This window comes from Oryzias latipes, chromosome 14, assembly GCF_053564925.1.
Source record: "Oryzias latipes strain Hd-rR chromosome 14, Olatipes_Hd-rR_3.1".
In the NCBI taxonomy this organism is placed as follows: Eukaryota; Metazoa; Chordata; class Actinopteri; order Beloniformes; family Adrianichthyidae; genus Oryzias; species Oryzias latipes.
This window is the reverse complement of record NC_136250.1, coordinates 23,979,196-24,000,463: the sequence shown is the minus strand read 5'-3', so window position 1 is coordinate 24,000,463 and position 21,268 is coordinate 23,979,196. Positions and strand designations below refer to the sequence as shown.

At 40.0% G+C, this 21,268-nt stretch overlaps 1 protein-coding gene across 1 annotated transcript; it reads right to left on the bottom strand.

The window, feature by feature from the left end:
• Window positions 1–7,167: 7,167 nt before the first annotated feature.
• Window positions 7,168–19,655, bottom strand: mogat2 (monoacylglycerol O-acyltransferase 2). Its single transcript, XM_023962786.2, has 6 exons — window positions 19,402–19,655; window positions 15,803–15,981; window positions 9,909–10,113; window positions 8,589–8,763; window positions 8,137–8,336; window positions 7,168–7,582 (listed from the first exon to the last, which is right to left on the bottom strand). The coding sequence occupies exons 1-6, from the start codon at window positions 19,493–19,495 to the stop codon at window positions 7,428–7,430; spliced, it is 1,008 nt and encodes a 335-aa protein (XP_023818554.1). The 5' UTR covers window positions 19,496–19,655; the 3' UTR covers window positions 7,168–7,427.
• Between the last annotated feature and the right edge of the window lie 1,613 nt (window positions 19,656–21,268).

Sequence of the window (21,268 nt, the reverse complement as noted above, 5' to 3'; positions counted from 1 at the left end):
TTTGCTTGAGTTGCATTTGCTGGAGGAGGCTTCATCTGCTTAATGGGGAAGTCCAGTTGTCTCCTGACAGAGAGAAGCTGTTTGTCAAGGAGATGTTAGGAGGATTGCTGTAGCTCTGTGAACAGCTGTTATTCTTAGCTGAAAGTAAATCTTTGTTTTTCAAATTCAAAAGTTTAAAGTCGCACTCTGATCACCTTTGATCTATTGTTAAAGTGTTCCCAGTGGCCATTTTTAGGCAAATTCAAAAAAACCTGTCATTTTATAATATGCAGACTGGCAGGAGTTCATTAGGAATTTACATTTGAGTTGGGGACAGGACCATTTCCCATCATCCATCTGTTGACACACTCTCCTGCTAGTTTAGAGCCCTTGACACCCCCAATCCAACATTACATTGAGATCAATATTGGTTCTGCCCGGACGTACAGTTTGGATCCAGATTCCAGCTCAGACAAGGAAAACAAAGACATACATGGATCTGTTTGTCTGACAGTGGATGCATCAGAATGGAGCTTGCCGTATAATAATCATATATAAAAAGTACAGGCTTTTTCTAACCACATTTTCTTCGGCTTTTCCTGATTCACAAAAATTTGAAAAAAAGAATACTTAGAAATGCAATTTTGTGCTTAATTTTATTTATATCCTCCATTCCATCATCACAAAAAGAACATGTTAAAAACACCAAAATTACAATTTGGGTCTTTAATGTCTGCCTTCTGTCACAACCAGCCCACTATGGTCAAATTACCTCATAACAGTCACAAATGTGCATTTATTATGCTCCCTTCACAGCTGCTGTCAGTGTCTCCATCCTGTGAAAATGTTCCTCCAAGCATCCAGAGATGGCTGACATTTCCACCAGCAACAGCTCCCACCTTTTTCTGACTTTATTTTCAGAAATCAAGTTTAAACTTGTTAAAGAGGGCGTGTTCCAGCGTGATTTTTCAAGCCTCTGATCAGCTCTCCTGTTGTCAGACAGAAATGTACTCAGATGCTGTGCTCCACCCTGTTGGTGGAAGCTGCTTAGGCCTCTTCTTTGGTGCACATCGTACTCTCACTCAGTAGACAAACATGTTTTTCTGAAGTTCGAGATAATACGAAACCTTCTTATCTAATGTACTCATGAACATGCCGTTTATGATGCTGTAAATTAACTCATGCCCATGTAGGTAATGAAATTGTTCATTTTTTTATAGAAAAGCCTCATGTCTTTGCTTTACTTGTTTAATTGTTTCATTTTCCATAATGTTTGACAGTTTTACATGAGTTTCTAGATGAGAGAGCAAAGATCCTGTGGGAGTCACATGCCTGCTTGATCTGCTGGGCATACAGCTCAGCAAATGTTGTCATCCTGAGAAACATATCCAATCATTACTTTTTCTGTATTTTTATAAATTGAATATTTTGTTGATGCTTGAAAATTAAATGCAGTTAAAATGGCAATGGCAGTGTTGTCAGTGTTTGATTTCATAACAGTGGCTGTATCTGGTGCATTTGTTATCTTCTATTTATAGTCAAAAAGTCACATTCATTCTCCTCGTTTACAGACGTATGATAAGATAAAATATTTCTTCTGTTTTCTTGCCTCTACAAGTCTAGTTTGCAGCTTTACTTGACATCCCAACATCCAACTTGGCTTCACCTCTCCTGACTTTATTACAACAAATACCATTTCAACTTTGCACTTAAAAAAAAGATTTTTCAGTTTTCTATCTGATGCAATTCAGCTTTTGGATGAAAGCAGCTGTCCTTGACACAAGAGTGCTGTTGAGAAATGATCAGGTTACATCAGGGATTCAATCTTGCAATATGAAAGTACAGCTTGTAATATCTTTATTAGTCAGGACAGCAACGAAAGCTTTGTAGACTGATGCTGGACTTTTTTGAAAAATAGTTTCTAAATGCAACCAATACATTTGGGTTTTTTTTTTGCTTTTGTTTTTGTTCAATAATATTTAATGATTTATTGATGTTGAAAAAATTCAATGAATTAATCCACAAAATACTGGTATAGTGTTGAGCAGATGCCATGTGTCATCAGGTGAGGGGTGGGATACATCTTGGATGAAATACCCCAAAAAAAACAAAAAAGTCTTGAAAAAAGTGTTCCAATGTGGCATCAACTTCAACATTCTGTGAGTAGAAAAAGCAGGTTTTGTCAGTAAGTCATTCCAAGTTCAACATTCAAACAGCCATAAACACACGACGTGGGTAAACGGACGAGCAGCACCACCTGGTCATAGCGCCTTCAGGTTGGTAGTAGACAGTCAAATGTTGCAGGTGAACTTGTCTCAAAGTCTCATCAGCAGACTTGCATCAAGACACAGAGCTACTGGCAGAGTTTATGACAGTCCCAGGAGTGGAGCGCCGCCAGTGACAGACCACAACCATGACCAGAACCTCAGGACCTCTGACCTCAGACATGGCTTAGCAAACGCCACACAGCTGCAGGCCTGTTTAACAAATATGAAGGGTACTAAGGTTTACAGACAAACCATTCACAACCGACTCCACCGCTCTATGAAGCAGGTGATTCTACTGATATCAAGACACCACCGTGAATATTTACAGTGGATACAGGACTGTGTGTCCTGGAAAATGCAACAGTGGTCTACCGTCCTGTTCACTGATTAGTGTCGGTTCATTTTGCACAGAAATGATGGTCGTCAGTGTTCCTGGAGAAGGCAAGGTGAGGTTAACATGGTTCCCAAGGTTGGCACTGGTGGAGGAGGTGTGACAGTCTTGGCAGGCATCACCAGTCAGTGCAAAACCAATTTGGTTATTGTGGATGGTCCATTACTGCGCGTTCTTACCTCAGAAACATCATAGAATTCATCATCCTCCAGTTCCACCAGCACACCCTCAACTCTCTGTTCATGGATGATAACGCTCCACCACATGGTGCCACACTTGTCACAGCTGGACTTCAGGAAGTTCAAGTGTCTCATGTGTTTTGGTCCGCATTGACCTCTTACCTGAATGCTACAGAGAACGCCTGGGACCAGCAGAAGCAGAGACTGGATGGATGATCGGACCCCCAAGTGACCTGGCAGAACTGCATGAAGAACTTGAGAAAGAGTGGAACGCCTCAGAACAACATCAAGAGGCTAATGAAGAGCAGGAGATGTCACCGTCAAGCTGTCATTGCAGCAAATGGTGGAAATACTTGCTATTGAAAATGGTCACTTTCTATTATTAGTGGCTCTCTTCATTATTTGGCTTAATTTTGGGGTAATATTAATCATATCAAAGGCCTTTTTTACAGATTTAATGAAAATTCACACCAAACAATAAAAGCACTAATGTAAATTACAATATCCCTAACTTCTTGTGAATAGAGGAATCATTTCAGTTTGTCCTTCAAACACAAAATAAAAATAAACATATAATAGACAAATAAAACAAAACAATGTCCTCGAAAAGGAATAGGAAGTAGAAAAATTGTGTTTTTACAACACCTTACATTGTGAATACATCCATTTATCTTCTTTCATTCTCAAAACATTTAATGATCCCTCTGTATAACATCTATGCGAAAGAAACATTTGTTCATTTGATCTTGTTGATCATTTCTAGCCTTGTAAAGTTCCAACAGTGACATCTTGTAGGTTTTTCAAAACATGTCAACTTTTGCTTTGTTTTAAACCCTCATTCAATTGGTTCCATAAATCCACACCATACATTGATAAACAAATTGTCTTTTTTGTAGTACGAATGCACTTTTTTGGGTAAAATTAGTTTAGTATTTCCCCAAACTTCCACATTGTACTGTAAATATGGCAGTATTATCAATGAAAATATTAGTAATCGTGCTTTGTGAGTGAGTGTATGATGAGTTTTTCCCTAAATCTGCGGGAATATGGCACTTTCCAAAAATCATGAATTTTGTTTTGTCAACATAGAGTGAGAGTTTATTTATGTTGAACCATTGTTTAAGTTTCCCTACTTACTATATATATATATATATATATATATATATATATATATATATATATATATATATATATATATATATATACTTATACAATTCCCTGATATTGTATATGTCATTAATGTACAGGATGAACAGTGTTGGGCCTAATATTGACCCTTGTCAATATTATCACCCACGGCTGTCTTCTTTCCAGTTTGTTTATTAAAATGTGATTATGATCGATAATGTCAAAAGTCTTTTTCATATTGATGAAAACTCCTAATCTTAACTCCTCATAATAATTTATAATTTTCTCAGTTAGTAGCGTAATCTCTATGGTTGTTGATCTATTTTTTCTTAAACCATATTGGTCGTCAGACATTAGTTTATGTTTCTCAACAAAAGTTTCCAGCCTTGTGAGTATTTTTGAGAATTGGCAGAGTAAAGACACTGGTCTGTAATTTTTGAGTTGAGGTTTGTCCCCTGATTTGTATAAAAGGATGACTTTAGCTGTTTTCATTTTGTGTGGGAATGTCCTGTTTGAAAGGATAAATTGCAAATATAGGTTAGCAGCTCAACAATGGAATCAATTACCCTTTTTATCACCATTATATTAATTCTGTTACAGTCTGTATTTTTGTAAATTTGATGATTTTAGGATCATGCATGTTTCCCACTTCTGGGACAGGAACTCCATTTATGTTTTGTTTTCTTGTGAGAAAAGCGAAGATAAGATATCAGCTTCCATGAATTCAAGTTTTTTGTACTTTGACCAGCGTCTTTAAATGTGAATCAATTGTAAATCAATTGTGCTTTTTCCCCAGATCATCTTGTACAAATTAGTTCAGCTTGAACCCTGCTTTTGTGCTTTCTTAGATGACCCCACCCTTACATTGCATGTTATTCCTACCACGACAAAGGTGGATAAAGGTGGAAAGATTTCATGTAATCCACGGACACCAGTGAAGATCACAAATAATTGAAGAAAAAAGGTTCAGAGCACTGTCTAGTGGGTCTAGATGACCCAACTCCCAATGTTAAAGTGCCTAGGATAGCACAAGGGTTACCAATGCTCTCCAATGTGATCTACTTCATGGAAGACTGTCCATCTTTGTTCCCCGCTCCACTGACATAAGTTTGAAAGCCCAAATGATGTCTCCCTGATTATTTGACTTAATATTTCCCTCTGCCAGTATTTTTTGCATTCTAACACACACATACATGTGTGTACGTGCACACACACACACACAGACACAATGTTGCTCAAACTGTGTTGAAACCATCGGGACATTGCCCAGTCTGCAACTCATTTCATTTGGAAGCATCAGGACGTTGCAATATAATGAAAAAGGTTCCTGCCAAAGTTCACAGACATTTCTTATCGTTTGGAAACGAAAGCCAGCTGTTGCATAATAAAGTCTGCTCCTTAGACCCTTTTCCAGGAAGAAAAAAAGACATGGTAGTTTCTAAGGTTGGTACAGTGGGGTAGTGGTTAGCACTGTCTTCTCACAAGGTCTTGGTTTTAATCCCAGCTCTGTCCTTTCTGTGTGGAGTTTGCTTGCATAGGCTGACTGGTGACTGACTTGTCTAGATGGAGTTAGTTTGAGTGTGTGTCTGTGTGGCTTTGCAATGGACTGGTGAACTGTCCATCACCCTCCGTCCTCCAGTAGCTGGGATAGGCACCAGCAACCCCATCACCCTGAGTGGGACAAAGCAGGAATGCAAGATGGATAGAAATTTGTGTTGCTTTGATGTTCTTGTTGAAGCTTTTGTGGTGTCCTCAAGTCTATCATTGTGAAAAGACTAAAATAATCATCATTTCAAAGACCCACTCCAATAAAAAAGGTACTTTTAACATGTTCTTGAGGGCATGTATAAATAAGATTAAGCCTAAATTTGCAATTCTAAGTATTTTTGTATTCAAATTGTTGTTAATCAGGAACAGACAAAAAATGCCATTTAAAAAAGAGCTTATTTGTGATGTAAAAACCACGCTGGCCGAGCCACTTATACATGAATGGATCCAGATCTTTGCTTTCCTCCGATAGCTCGAGTATTTCTTACCATTTTTGTTGCACCTGTAATGTTACGTTTGCTGTATGAGGGGCATGAGGGGCTGTATGAGTGTAAATACAGAGCTCTCTGTTGTGGGTAACAGGAAGGGGGGCCGGATTGCCAACAGTCCCACCCAAAGCTCAGAGGTGAATTTCTAATGAACTCCTGCCGTTCGTTCTGCAGAAAATATGTCCTAGAAAACAATACCCGTTTTTTGTTTTATTTTTTTGTCTAAAAACGGTTTAATCATAATTAAAAGACCACTGGGAATGCTTTTACAACAGATCAAAACATGATTGGAGTCAACTATGTAGCACATGTAATGATGAGATAAAAGCTGTTTCTTTTTTGTTTTCTTTATAGTTTTAGCTGCAGAATCCAACTTTACCCCCTGATACTGTTTCATAAAGTGCAAAATGTGAAGCTGCAGATGCAAGAATAGAATTTAATACTGTCTAATCATGTTGTAAAAACGTATTATAGAATCAGCAGCATCTACAGAGAAGATGATATGAAATCTCTTTAGGTCACAGGTTTTAAACCATGTCTGCAAACATGTCCTGGTTGCAAAATAAACAACCTTCCACTGATAAAAAAAAAAAAAAGTTCAGATTGGTTTATGCTGACTGTGCTTTTGAAGTATCTTTAAAAATAGTCTACACCTCAACTAAGACCAAGTAAGCAACGCATCAGAAAATATGTTGTCAATGTCATGATTTCCTTGTGGTTTTAATTGCTTAACTTTATTCATTGAGCTGAACCCTGCAGCAGACTAGCAACCTGTTTAGGGTGGACCCCACCTTAGTCTAGTCACCCCGCAAAATGTACCAGATGGATGGATGGATGGATAGACAGATGGATGGATGCATTCTGGTGGCATTCATGCCTTCAGAGGGATGGAGAGTTCCGAAATGTTGGAAGAACGTGATCACTGCAGGCTCTATGTCAGAGCTTTTGATAAAGCTGGGAAGTCAGTGAGACATCAGCTTGCTGAGTAAATCTGACAGGTTTTCGTAAAAATCACAGAGTCACAGCATCTCAAATGTTCAAATCAATGGGCGGAGCCTCCCAAATGTGTGTGCTTGTTTGTCTTATCTATTTCCAGAAGTTCAGAAACAAAAAATATAGTTAAAGAGGACGAATTGGTTAAAATTCGTCCTCTTTAAAAATAATTGAAAAATAAACAGAATCAGTGAACAAGGGATTTTGAGTTTTTTAATTTTCATTTTCAGCTAATATTTGGATTTTTTTTTCTATTGCTAGCTGCATTATAAAACAGACCCGTTTGACAGTAATTACTTGTAAAATTAATTTGTATTTTATTCAGATTATAAAGTTCTCGCAGCACAAACTGAGATGTCAAAAGCCCCAAAGAGCCTAGAAACATTTGAACTTGCAATAGCAGAACTTTTACAAATAAATATTAACAAATACATTTATTTTCTGTCACTCCAGATTACACAAAGTTCAGGTGTGTGTCCTTGTCCACGCCAAAGTTGCCTTTGTGTTCCTCAAACAACTCGCTGAGTTCATCCATGTACAGCTGATGGAGGGCATCAAGTTCCTCAGGTGTGGGCTTCTGTTTTTTCTCCACCTTTATTGGCCGGCCAACTGCAGAAAAGGAGAGAACGCTGAGTTTCAGTCTTTTCACCTCCATGATCTGCTGCACTGATGAGTGATACTGTCCAATTAGAGTGTCCTAGTGTGTCATTACTGCTCAACTGCTACTAATTACAAAAACAAACGCCATTTTTCGCTTTAAGCCTTAGTCACATGGACCCCACCAATGTGAGATAGCTATAGCAGATAAGCATGGGCATGGGTGGTATATGTATAGCCCAAAAACGGTCTTAAAAATGTGCGTAGCTACCCATGCCTATCTCACATTGAATGCAGAAATCCAAAACGTGTTTACATTGACTTTTAATTGGAAGTGGTCACTTGAGTGGGCGTTTCCTGTCACCCACAGCATGCCAATAGAAACTAAAATCATTGTCTATATGGGCTCACCGAGTGGTCTAAGATCTTTATATTTATTTCCTCGATGCCCCATACAGGTTTACCCATTTTTCACCCGTATGCACTCATGAGGTGGACACAGCTCTGGAGCTTCTTTTGTTTGGAAGCCCTTCATGTTTTGTGGACGTGCCGACCTTCCTACATACCCACTGTCGTGATTGGTCGTCTGTAGGGGAGAAGACCAAAAGAGTACTGGAAAATTCCACGCGCGTGGAACAGTGGCAGGGAGATTCCCATGATCCTTTGCAGGTGTTCCTGTATCCATCGGAGCCAGGTTCCTCGCGGGTTTTCAACTTGATCATAAACTTCATTCTCTCCAAAGGAGAAGACAGGTACAAGATGAGCTCTGGAAGAGGTTTCATTTAAAAAAAAAAAAAAAGTATGGTAATTGAGAATGCCATTCTTTGAAATGATTGTGCAATCTATGCTCAAATTTTCCACGAATAGTTTCGATAAAATCCATCTTTTGAGAGGCCAAGCTGAAGGTTTGTGAAGCTTGTCATGAAATGAATGTCAGCGTTGTCTCAACAAACAGAACAACTTTTGAGAATCAGAAAGAGCAGAACACAGTCATCGCCCTCAGGCTCCGTCCTCTTACCCATGCTCCATGGCCATTTTGATGAATCCTTTCTTATTAGCTAAAAGCACGTTGAACGTCCCAGGATGAGCATCAAGAGCTTCTGGAGCTCCACCAACCGCAATGACGACAGCGTTCCCACCACGTTTTTGGCGAAGAGGATAGCTCGCACTTTCTTTGTCTGAAGGAATCAGTCCTGCAAAGTCGAAATCAGTATATATATATATATATATATATATATATATATATATATATATATATATATATTATAAACTACAGTGAAGGACTTCTGCCTCCTTTACTCATATTGTAGACCTCACAGGTAATAGCTGCTGCAGGAGTTATGTATGTCATAAACAACAGAAGTCAAATTAAGCTAAAGTTAACCAAAAGAAAACAAGTCTTTCGGTGGAAGGGACTACAATAACCATTATTGTAAGGAAAGAAAGGAAAAAAAAGAATCAGTTAACTTTGTAACGCATGTAAAAGTGAAACAAAAGTTGTCTTTTTAGTTTTTTTTCACTGTTTTTGAAGCAGAAATCCAATCTTAATCTACTATAAAGTGCAATGTCTCAAGTTACACTCACATCACCCTCAGCAACGCATGTTCAAGCAACATCTTCCAATGGAATAGCTGCATAAACGTACATAAATGCAATTTTTGGACTTCTGCGTTCCAAATTTTTGCGTTCACGCACAGCTACACAAGTATCTACAAACATTTTTGGACTCTTCACAAAATGCGTGACCAATGAACACACGTTGAAAGTTAAACCAGGTCGAACTTTAATCCAACCAGGGACTGGATGGCGTCTCTTTTTATTCACAGAAGTTCCAGCGGTTTGAAAATTGATCGTAGAAGAGAAATAATTAGTTGTAGTTTGTTCCCGATTGGAATTTGATGACACCAAGTTTTTCATTTATTAGAACAGAGCTGTGAAAGAAAAAGCCTGGGACAAGAGTCGCCAAATTTACACTGCTTTGACGTTTTACACCAAGCCGACAGTGGGAGGACACACGCATGTGAATAGTAGCAAAAGAAAAAGAATAAGAAGCCCCTTCTTGTTTTATCCAGTGTGAACACTGTGGGATAAACGTGCATTCAAGGATGAGTGTTCAAGGACTGAAGAACTCTTAATGAAACTTGTATAGGACTTATAAAGAATATAGTGTTGTGTTAGTCACACATTTTCTCTTATTGAGATTCTAATTATGTAACTACTTTTGGATAGAATAAAATATTCTGTGTGACTTGTGTGCTCTTAGTCATAGCTCAAGCCTCAAAAGTGTAGACTGTTTAAAAGGAATTCTTGTTGCATGCCCTTCAAAGTGTTTCCACACCTGCACACATGGCGTAGTCTCTGAAGAAAGGAGCTCTGAACCACAACGGCAGCATGAGCAGGTAGGTGGTGAGGCCCGGAAACAACTTCTGGAAGCCTGTGGCGTAGGTGCAGAAGTTGGTGAAGGCTCCTGCCACCAGCACACCGTGAGGATGAAAGCCCAGGATGTAGTTGTGTTTTGGGTCCAAATCAGCCGTCTTCACTAACTAGGAGAAGATAGAGAGCAGCAGCTGGATCGACCGTCTTCAGAAAAACTATTGGATGTTTCAGGACCTTCATGATACAAACAGACAAGAGGCCTAAAACTGGTCTCAGTGCACAATATGAGGGTTTTACAGGTAAAAATGGGCTTCTTTCTTGCAAGTCCCTTAACTGATTCTTAAATTAGTAGTTAGTCTGCCTACACTGGGGCAATTCTTGACAAAGTCACAGTCCCAAACTGTCTATCAAACAGTGTCCCCTCATAAAAGGGTCACAGCTATGCATTAACCAGAAGATGTTCTCTTATTCACCAAAACAGATCACGCTCTTGGGTTTGGTTTGATAATTACATTTGTTGATTTTGATAATGTTCTGTTTTGCAATGGTTTGAATAAAGAAACACTAAGAAATCTCATTTTAGGCTTAAGTTTTTTTATACGTGTCCTCCATCATGAGAAAAATGCATAAATAAAATATTAAAAACACCGAAAACTTTATTTTTAACTCCAAACTCTGAAGCTTAGTGTTTTCATGTTGCCAACGTCCAGTCAAGTTTCAGGGACTGTTCTTTATGTTCTATTTTGACTTTGTGAATTATTTTGTTGTCTCCATAGTAACATACTGTATTGTGTTAGGTTGTTTTGTTTTTTAACCAGGACCTCAGAAAAGAACAGCAACCACCTTGTTTGAAGCTAATTTGGAGATCCCAAATACACAAAAAAACAAGCGAAAAAAACAAAAAACTGAAACCTTTTAATTATTTTCATTGATGTCTTGATGCAAACACTGAACTTTACAAATTAAGAAGGAAGACACATCAGTTTCCACCGAAATGCTCTTTGCCTCAGAAACAAACTTGGTACATTATGGGGCAAAACTCTGCAAAGTATGACATTTACACTCATTGACCTGAGAATGAGTGAGAAAACGTTACTGCGCTGAAGGTCTGCTTTCTAAACGGGAGTTCAGTTCGAAACACGAGAACCTCAGGACCGTTTCCTTTGACACAACGACCAAATGAAGTAATCGATAGTTGAGTTTTCTGTCTCCATGCGGTCAGCTGCAGTCCAGACACGTGCCTTAATGCTGCATTTCAACATTGTGTGACTGCATGACACCCCCCCCCCCCCCCCCCCCCCCCCCAGCCAATGGAAGGACACCAAATCAGCCTGACAGCAGTCAGCATTTTCTCTGATCCATGAGCGAACAGCTTCTGCAGATACACTTTGCTGCTACCGTTGACACTTGGTACATTCAAGTTAGAACCACGGGACTCTACTAAGAAATGTGTATAAATGTGTATCTTCTATGTGATTTTGACTATTTAACTGACACAAAAATTACTGATAAAGCATATATACACCCAGGCAGGCAAATACTTTGTTTACCCTGAAGGTTTAGACAAGCTTTCACTCTGTGACTCTTAGCGAAAAAAATTGAACATTTTCAGAATTCTGGCAACACAAGAAGCAAACTTTAAGGAAACCCCAGCAAGAATTCTGACACTTTCATTTGCCTTTTTCTCTCTGGTGTCCGTCAACTTCATCAGCCAGTTAATCGATAAAGTGCTGGTCACTGCCCTGCTGATGCAAACGAACTGCAATAAAAGCTGGAGCATGCCTTTACTTGCACCGAGCCTGTGACCTTTTTTTGGAGGATTTGTGGTTTTTCTGAGCTAAGGTTGCGCGTGACAGAGGGAATTTGGTGTTCCAGCAGGAACTCCTGAGCACCCGTTTACCTGCTGCTGTCTAAGGCTAACATTTTGAAATCTGCACTTTAGAAACGTTGAAATAAAATCCTTCTATTATATTTTATTCTTTGTGTTTATTTAGACAGCTAACATAGGTTTTTGGATGGGGACTAAAGTAAGGTGCTGGCTGTTGGGTCCCTCAGCAGTTTCTGCATTGATTTGACAGCTGCTCTCCCAACTCTGTAGTGGTTGCTGTTTTAGATGAAAACTTCATTAACTTTTGAGCATTTATACGCACTTTCAATCTCTGACATGATAGAAAATAATAATAATTGGTCTCAGCGAATAGCCAACCAAACCAAAAAAGAACCCAGACTGTGGGAGTGTTTGCTGTGAAGCTGTTTTGACATGGAGTCAGAGGGGCCTGAACTGCTGGTCTATAAGAGTCCAGAAGCAGATATATTGAACTGAACAGACCAGGCTCCAGTCCGTCTGTTTTCAAATCTGCGTCAAACAGGAAGTCACATTTTTGCCTTTTTTTTTTTTGAGGCCTTTGTCATGTCTTGTCTTGGTTTGTGATTTTGGTTTCATCAGGTGATTGGATTGGTTCCTGCACTGTTTCAGCTTAATTTTGGATTTCCTTGAGTTTGTTCTTTCGTTGGTTCATTCTCAACCTGCTTGCCTCTTCTCTGCATTTGTGAGTGCCCTCCTCAGAGAACAGATACTGAGCGTCCCACGGATGTATCTGAACGCCATCGTACATTCACTGATCAATCAGAAAGGCAGAAAAAAAAAGAGGAAACATTTGAACTGTGTGACTTAGTTTGTGGGCTAAAGGTCAAGCAAAATTACTTATTTGACATATGCTCAGACCATTGAGTGTATAAGATAGCTGGACAGAGTGACCCCTCCCCCCTGGCGTTCCAAACAGGAAGTAGCTGCTGATTTCAAGAAGCCAAAATCCCGCAGACTTCTATAAAGAAGTAAATAGCTGTTACTCATTCATTCCATTGGTCCGAATAACCATTCTTGCTCTGATGCCTTTTATTATTATTGTGTTTTTGATCATACTATTTTTTTTATGATTTGTGTTCTTTTTTGCAAGTTATTCAAGTTATTAACTGACAAATCAGATGCCCCAATAAAGGCATGTGATCTCACATCAAACATCTGTCAGTGTTTGATTGACAGATTCTCAGAGAGACATCAGACAACATCTTCAGGCCTCTTGGACTGGTACAGAAAGGTATTATATTAGTTACATCTTAATTCAATTTAGGAGATTTTGTTGATTTAAGCCTGCAAATCCTCAAAAAGGGACATGTAATTCACTAAATCCTCTATTAAAAAAACGTGAATCTGCGTCCGTTGTCATGTCTAATCCTATTATTTCTTTATTTGTATCAATGGGACATTCTCCTCATTCAAAATAGATCATGTGGGTTTTTTGATCAAGATTTTTTTGTTTGTCAACCTAAATAAGAGCATCAACACCGCTTAAGGCCAAAGGTAGTGATTTTCCTCTATTTTTTGACAATTTGGGAGCACATTTCCCTGCCCATTCATTGGTTTTTCTGTCACCATCCTGCAACAAAAACTCCCATGTTGTTTCATCAGAGTGTCCAGCTTTTTCTCTCACTTTGAGCTTTAAGTCACATTTGCACAGAGATGTGTTTCCATGCATATTTATCCTCTAAATGTTTAAACGCATAGGTTAAGGAGGGTTTTTGAGCATGCCACTGATGCTGTGAATAGACATTGTGGGAAAGGTCATGCCATCGAGGCTAATTAGGCTCACTGCTTCTCCTTCTGCATGCATGCATGGAGTCTTTGTAAAAGGCTTCATGTGGCTTAAAGTCAGATGGTGCAGGGTGTGATTTACTGCTGGAAGAGACTCCAGGGAAAGGATTATTTAACCATTAAAGTTTGTAAAGAGGATGCTCAGATCTTTACTGAACTTAGAAGTAAATTGTGACAATAAATCTGCCATGTCAGGACAGTAGAGCAATTTATTCTTGGAAAAAGTGCAAAATTACAAAGGGGAGTATTAGTTGCATGATTTTAGCACTTCTTTGCTTTTTCATCTTTTCTGGACCAATTAGTTTGTCAGTCAGTAAAGTGAACTTAGACTTACAAAAGCCATATTATTTTAGAGAGTCATGATTAAAATACTTTGCCCACAAGAGTCCGGGATAGGCTCCGGCAGCTCTGTGACCCCGAAAAGAGACTAAACGGGTTTAGAAGATGGATGCAGGAATGAATGAATGAATGAATGAATGAATGTTAAAATAAGGTCCAGTCTTGTTTTTTCTCTACAATTTCAGCTTTTTTACTTTTCGGATGCATTTTTATTTACACTTTGTGCAGAAAATATTTTGCTGCCATCATGTTATTGAACACACATGTTTGTTTTTGCGCTCAGTCTTATCAGCACAGTCCAAGGTCTGCCCCAGGACACACCGTTTATCCATGAATCTGGGAGATCTTGTCTGAGAAAGCTTTACACTTTGTAAAAACAATGCGATCATTTTAAGAATTGAAACAAGACAGACGCAACAGAACAAGATGGACTGAAGCTTGAGCTAAAACAGAGAGCCCTTTCTCTAATAAAGGAGTGATGGTGAGACACTACCTGCTAACGTCCAGAAGAGGGACACAGGAGACTGTGAGAGGAGCCCCAGTAATTAACACATGACTTTTCTTTATCTGAGTCTAGAGTTAACCTTTACAAATAAACCTCCCTTCTTCTTCAGGGTGAAATGGATTTTTCTGGCTTGGTGCTGAGATGCCAGCTCCTAGCTGGGATGCTACAGTGGAAACGTTTGTGTTGCAGATTTCATGAACTCTGAAATGTTTCTTGTCTGCAGCAGCACGTGGTGAGATCACTGAAACGCAGAATATCAATCGCTCTAAAACCGGCAGCAGATTCTGCGATTTGACCTTTCTGGGTTTTGCTTTTGTAAAACCACTTGAAGAAATTTGTTAACAGTTGTTATTATCGTTTTACCGTCTAATGCTTTAAAACACACAAAAGGAGCCATAAAGATAAAAAAAATCAAAATGTATTTCTCTTTAGAGCTCATAATGGCAGCTCATGCAAAACTTGTGTTGTCAGACACAAAAACATACAGTTTTACTTCTAACCATCTTGTTTGCCCTCATCCTGGACTTTTCATCTTTTAAAGATGACGCATGTCACCCGGAGAAGCCAAACAAATATTTTCAGTCAGGGTACAGAGATCAATCCCAGGCTGATGTTTAACATTTGACGAAAAGCTAAGAAAGAAATGTTTTCCTGAGTGTAAATTGCTTCTGTCTATTCAGTTATGTCCATAATAAAGATGCTTTTATCAGGTGTCATAAAGTCATTCAGAAAAGTTTTTGGTGGTGGGCGTGTTTTGAGTTCAGATCCTGAGAAGAGACTATTTTAACCACAAAAAAAAAAAAGTAGAAATGTTCTTTAATGCAGCTCATTGGCTGCCAAGAGCAGAGATAGAGTACCTCTGATTGTGAGAAGCTGGAGATGGGTGACTGGATCAAATGAATTGATGTAGTTCGATTTTTAGCCAACTAATCTGGACCTATGCACAGCAAGAAGATCCCCGGTTCAAGTCCCAGCTGGGGGACCTGAACCAGAACACCAATGGGGGACCTTTCTGTGTAGAGTTTGCATGTTCTCCCTGTGCATGCGTGGGTTTTCTTTTCCCACCATCCAAAAACATGATCCACAGGTAAAATGGTTTCTCTAAATTGTCCCTAGGTGTGAGTGTGGTTTGTGATTGTGGCCCTGTGACAGACTGGCGACATGTCACAGGAATGTCCCATGCCTTTGCCCACATGTGGCCGGGATAGGCTTTGGCAGTCCCGTGACCCCGAAAGCTACAAAACGCGTTTAGAAGATGGATGAATCATCTGGAACTCACATAGACTTGAAGGTTTCCTTTAGGAAGCCACTTGTTTGGACAGAAAACAGGCACAACAGCTTCAGAATCTCTTTCTCTCACCTTAATGGGGAAGTAATCCCTCATGTGCTTCCAAACTCTGAGGCCACATAAGAAGGGCACCCTGCGGCCTCCACGTGCGGGAGTGTCAAAGTCAATGTACCACCAGGTGGCGTACAGCACGCTGACCAGCCAGAAGCGGGTGAAGAGCAGGTAGATGAACAGGGAGATGCAGAGGGGTGCTGAGGAGAGACATTCACTTCAATACAACACTCGCTACATGAATGGATATGTCTGGTCATTTCCGGTTGATGTGTTGGAAGAAACTCCTAGTTTTGAAATAATAGCTAAATAAAATCTTTATTTCTGGTAGGTTTGACATCATTTAGGGTTGTTGAAAACATTCAGGACTTGGTGCTAAGGTGCTCAAAGTGGAGATAATGGAAGAGCATCAAGCTGTGGGAAGTGCTAGTTTCTCCACATGTTCTCATGCAGCCTCCAAAGCGGTGGTCTCCAGCCCTGCTCCTCGAGAGCAGCTGTCCTGCCTGAATGCCAGAATTCATCTGATTCGGGTTATCAGCAGCAAGAAGGAGAGTTTTGACTGGAAAACAAGCTGGGTGTTAGCTCTGGAGGAGCAGGGCTGGAGACCGCTGCTTTTGCCTCCACATGTCTCAGAGAGCTGATGGAGTCATAGGTGTCACCTATCAATTGTTATTTTAGTTATTGTTGATGCAAACCTCAGTTAAACCTTTAGAAAGTTCAGAAAAATAAACTCATTCGCACTCAAACTATAAATCAAACAACAAATATTTAATTGAAGCAAAAGAAAAAGTACAGGATTGCTGTTGTTGTCAACCGTCTAAGCAGTTTTCAGGAACCCAGAACATCTCCAAACCATTCTGCATCAGAGATCAGGGTGCTGCTTTTGGTCATCCTAAAAAGTCTAAAAACGTCCCTGTGGTTCAGCCCGTAAAGTTTCCCTGCAAGCTACATGTAGATTTAGTAACTTAGCAGAGAATTTAATACAAACCAAACAACAAATGAGGAACAAAATAAGCACACACAAAAACAGGTCAGGGTCATAGTTTAGCAAAGTGCTGTAAGAAAACTGTCTCAACACAGACTAAAAGAGTTTCTTTCTTCATGTGCCAAAGAAGTTGCAAAATGATTGAGTTCTCTGCGTTTTCTTGCAGATGACTGTATATGAGGCTCCTGAGATGAGAAGGTCATTCCACCACTAAGGGATCAGGGAGCTGAACAGTTTAGCTTCTGATCTTTTGCCATGTAGTTCAGGAGCCACTAGATGTCGCTCATTGGCAGAGTGTTGTGTGCATGCAGGGATAAAGGCTTGAGCAGCGTTCAGGTACAGAGGAGCTGTGGAGTTTGATGCTTTGTGGTTTAAATCTGAAGATGTTACAAGTCCATGCAAACACTTGAAGAGCAGAATCACATGAGTGATCTTTGTTTGATTAAAACGAAGCACGCAGTTGCATTTTGGATTATCTGCAGAGGCTGGGATGCTCATAAGAAGTGCCAAGAAATGACAAGCACCTGCACAGAAGTGCAAGTCAAACCCTGAGATAAGATCAGATTTTCTGAGTGTCGTCGGAGAAAATCTACACACACAAGAAAAATGGTAGAAATGCTTCCTTTGAAGCTCAGAACGTCTTCAGTGACGGCTCCAATATTTTAGTGAACTTTGTGGAGATGATTTTTGAAGATCCCAAGGTGAGGGGGAAGTTTTGCTGAACGGATGCACTGAAAGGAGAAACCAGAAGTTCTGACGATGTTTTTATTTCATATATGAGGAGATGTCAGAGAAAGACAGAGACACGAGCTGACACTGAGCTCATCCAGAGGAAAAGAAAGGATGAGCTGAGTGTCATCAGCATAACGTTGCTTCATGCCACAGTTATCCAGACAAAACCCAGCTTTACAAGGTTCCATCACCAAACCATCAATCTCCATCAAACTCTTTGCTCCTGCTTGGAGCTGCTAAACTCCTGGATGTTGACAAACGCCCTTCAGTCCAATAATGACAGACAGAAGTCTTTACTCTTGGAAACAAAGAGAAAAGATGGATAGGAACATAAGAGCCTATTTGTTAAAAGAACAAAGACCAAAGATCAAGCTGGTGTCACAGAGTTATAGGTGAGATTCAGCCTGATATTAAGACAAAAGCTACAGCTCATTCACCTTGTTCTGCTGAACAAGTAGAACGGATCACATCATAGATTTAAAAGTAGTCTACTGCTGCTAGATTAGAGATAACTCTGGTGTGGGGCCTAAACCACTTTTACTTGTGATCCACAAAACCAGCAGATCTGAGAGGTCAGTAGGAAAGAATCGGCTGGTGGAACCTGAAGTAAGAACTAAACACACTGAAGCTTCTGAGTATTTCTCTATTCAAATCATTATGAATCAGGAGCAGATGAGAAATTATGTTTGAAAAAGATCCTATTTATGTCACTCAAAAGGATTTGAACCAGGACCGTCTTGCTCTGAGGCGAGAGTGCTAACTACACCGGACGGGCCACCAGCTTCCTGCTCTGCTCCATTCTGATGCATCCATTTCTAGACAATTAGATCCATGCATGTCTTTGTTTTCCTAGTCTGAGCTGGAATCTGGATCCGAACTGTACGGCTGGATAACTCCAGTATTTTTAGTTGTATCTCTAACAGTAGGTTGGAGTCGTGAGGGGCTGTAAGCTAGCGGGAGAGTGTAAACAGAAAGCTCTCAGCAACAGAGTCCCGCCCACAACTCAGAGGGGAATTACTAATGAACTCCTGCTGCTCTGCAGAAGCTATGTCCTAGAAAACGACACAGGGTTTTTTTTGGCTTAAAATGACATCATCAAAAGAAAAGATCAAAAGGTGATCGGAGTCCGATAGCGAGAGCTTTAAAAGCTCTCGTTATAGTCAAGATTTGTCTCTTAGGACATGTATTTTTTCATACAGTTCATGAATGAGTGATCAGATCTCAAAATAATACTATGAAAAATCTGTATAAAAGTTAAATCTTAAGAATTGTTCTATTTAGAAGAATCATCTTTGAAGAAACCTGCAGTGAGGTCTGCAGCATGCGGGGGGCATCTGCAGCTCAGGGGGAACAACTGCCACCGGCTAACTGCAAACAGGTTGCTTGGATTTAGTCAAGTTACGTTATGCATGTGTGGGTCCCTGGGAAATGTGCTTCCTTTACAGCAATGATGAATAATCAAATTCTAACTTCTCCTGTGACATTTGCAAAGGCAATTCTTCCTGTCCACGTTTGAGATTTGATTAACACAGGTGGGAAAGAGAAGACTCTAAAACGGCATGTAGCCTAAAGTGATGGAGGTGCTGGCAGCTAAACCCACTGCAACTGTTTCTAAAAGTAGTGAAAAACCGTTCATGGAAAGTTCTGGCAGCTTGACATTCACAGCTTTTCCAACACATCCTTCAGAAGTGAACAGAAACAATGGCAAAGTTCCTTCATGAGCAGACAAACTTTAACATGTGAAACACTCTCCTGCTAACATTTTGGACATATTTGACTTCCCACTTGTACACTTCAAGAACATCAGCTGAACAAACATGTTTCAGCATGAGCTCAAAAGGATCATTCAAGCTGTACCTCTTGGGATGTGTCACTCAACCTGCGCTGAAGTCCTGGTACTTACCCAGACCAAGGAAGGAGAAGACCCACTGCAGGACCGCGGCGGTCTGCACCCTCCTGTGTAGGGGCACGTCCAAAGGTGCAAAATCAACCTTCATCTTTGTTTTGGTTTTTGAGAAGAACAGAGACAGTTTGGAGATCTGCAGCACTAGTCAACGTGAACGGTAAGGGAAGTGAGTCCAAAGTTCTTCCTTCTCACCTCTCCACCATCACCTTTCATGAACAATCTTATCAGGGTTGACTTCTCAGCCCATATCTGCCATAGCAGACTTTTGACCCTGCAGGAAAGCAGCTGCTTGCTTTGGGGCAGATACACACCAGCGGGAGAGGGGGGGGGGGGGTGACTTCACGCTGCCTCTCCACTCTGACGCTTCCTACACCAAAGACATTGATGAGTGGGTTTGTGTAATATGCTGATTTCAGGTTGTACATACAGCTTCATGTTGAGCAATCCCAGCGATTTTCTAAAGGCCCCTCCCTGAGGGATGACGTTTATGACATAACATTGTTAGCACTGTTTATCATTGGTGTTTGCAGGTGAGAAGCTGCTGAGTTAGAACAGTCTATAAACCCATTCAAGAGCTCAACCACTGTTGAAAAAATAAATCAACATAGTGACTAAGCTGCTCTGGTCAAACCCTGCATCACCAGTTAACAAAAACCGGCCCTCGGGAGGATCGGATCTCAGTGTTCTGATTCTCATTTAGATTGACTCTTGCAAAGGCCGTTCATTCCTCTCAGCTTCTTCCCTTTGATCACTCCGTGAACTTTAGTCTGTTTGGGATTATCTCAGATCTCTGGTCTGATTGAAAAATGCCGTCTAAACGGTTTTTCTTGTCAGGTACATTGACGGAAAACGAGAACTGGACTGAGTGAGTGAGACGTCAGTCATACAAACTGTTTTTTTCTTTCAGCTCCAACCAAATGAAGTCAATTCTGTCAACATTTTTTGTGATACAGACGCCGCCATGTTGGAGCCAGTCGACGTCAGTAAGCAGTGGTTGGTACAAGAAGGTCTTAGTCAACGTTTCTATGGAAACCATTCTCTCTGATCAGGAATGAGCTTGTTGGAAGTCCACACACTTTCCCCTGGAAAGTGGGCTCAGAAGAATCTGTCAATCAAATGTTTTCAACGTTTTACGTGAGAACACCTTTACTGAGGCCTCTGATTGGCCAGCTTATAACTTGAATAACTTGCACTAACGATTATAAGGAACATGTTAAAAACAAAAGGGTATCGTAGCAAGAATGGTTATTATGACCAATAGAATGACTGAATAATAACTGCTTATTTCTCCATATAATTCTTAGGCTCTTGGAACCAACGGGTACTTCCTGTTTGGAACACCATGGGGAGGAGTCGCTAGGTCCAGTTCCCATATACAGTCATGTGTTGCTCCACACCCAACAACAAACAGACAAGAGAGGAACTGTAAATAAATAAAAGTATACAAGAATCGAAACGTCTTGTTAAAAACAAGTACGTTAATAAAACGTATTAAGCTTATTAACACCTAGGCTTGTGTGAGACATCTCTAATGCTAATAAATGTCTTACTAGAACCCTAAACATTAATAAAACTTCTTAATCTGTTAACAAAGGTTCAGTCAATGTCCTACAACTATGGCACAGCCACGTTCACTTGACTCTTCACCATGTCACCATCATGAACAGCATTCAAGCTCACCTCAGAAATAAAACATCTGTATTTAATGTTAAAGCGACTTTACAATTAAACGGTTTTATTAAAGCCTCTTCTATGTTGTTTTTGGGCCTGTGCTCTGTGTTGTGTAATGTAATGTTTTCATTTCCTGTCATTTGAACCAGTTTTACATTTTATTTGCTTTTTTGTTTTATTATTATTTTATTGT

Excerpts from the sequence above, each read along its gene's own strand:
- mogat2 (XM_023962786.2), bottom strand. The coding sequence starts at position 19,495 with ATGAAGGTTGATTTTGCACCTTTGGACGTGCCCCTACACAGGAGGGTG. Across the intron at positions 8,764-9,908 it reads AGACTACGCCATGTGTGCAG|GACTGATTCCTTCAGACAAA; the intron begins GTGTGGAAACAC and ends TCGACTTTGCAG. Across the intron at positions 8,337-8,588 it reads AAAATGGCCATGGAGCATGG|AGCTCATCTTGTACCTGTCT; the intron begins GTAAGAGGACGG and ends AACCTCTTCCAG.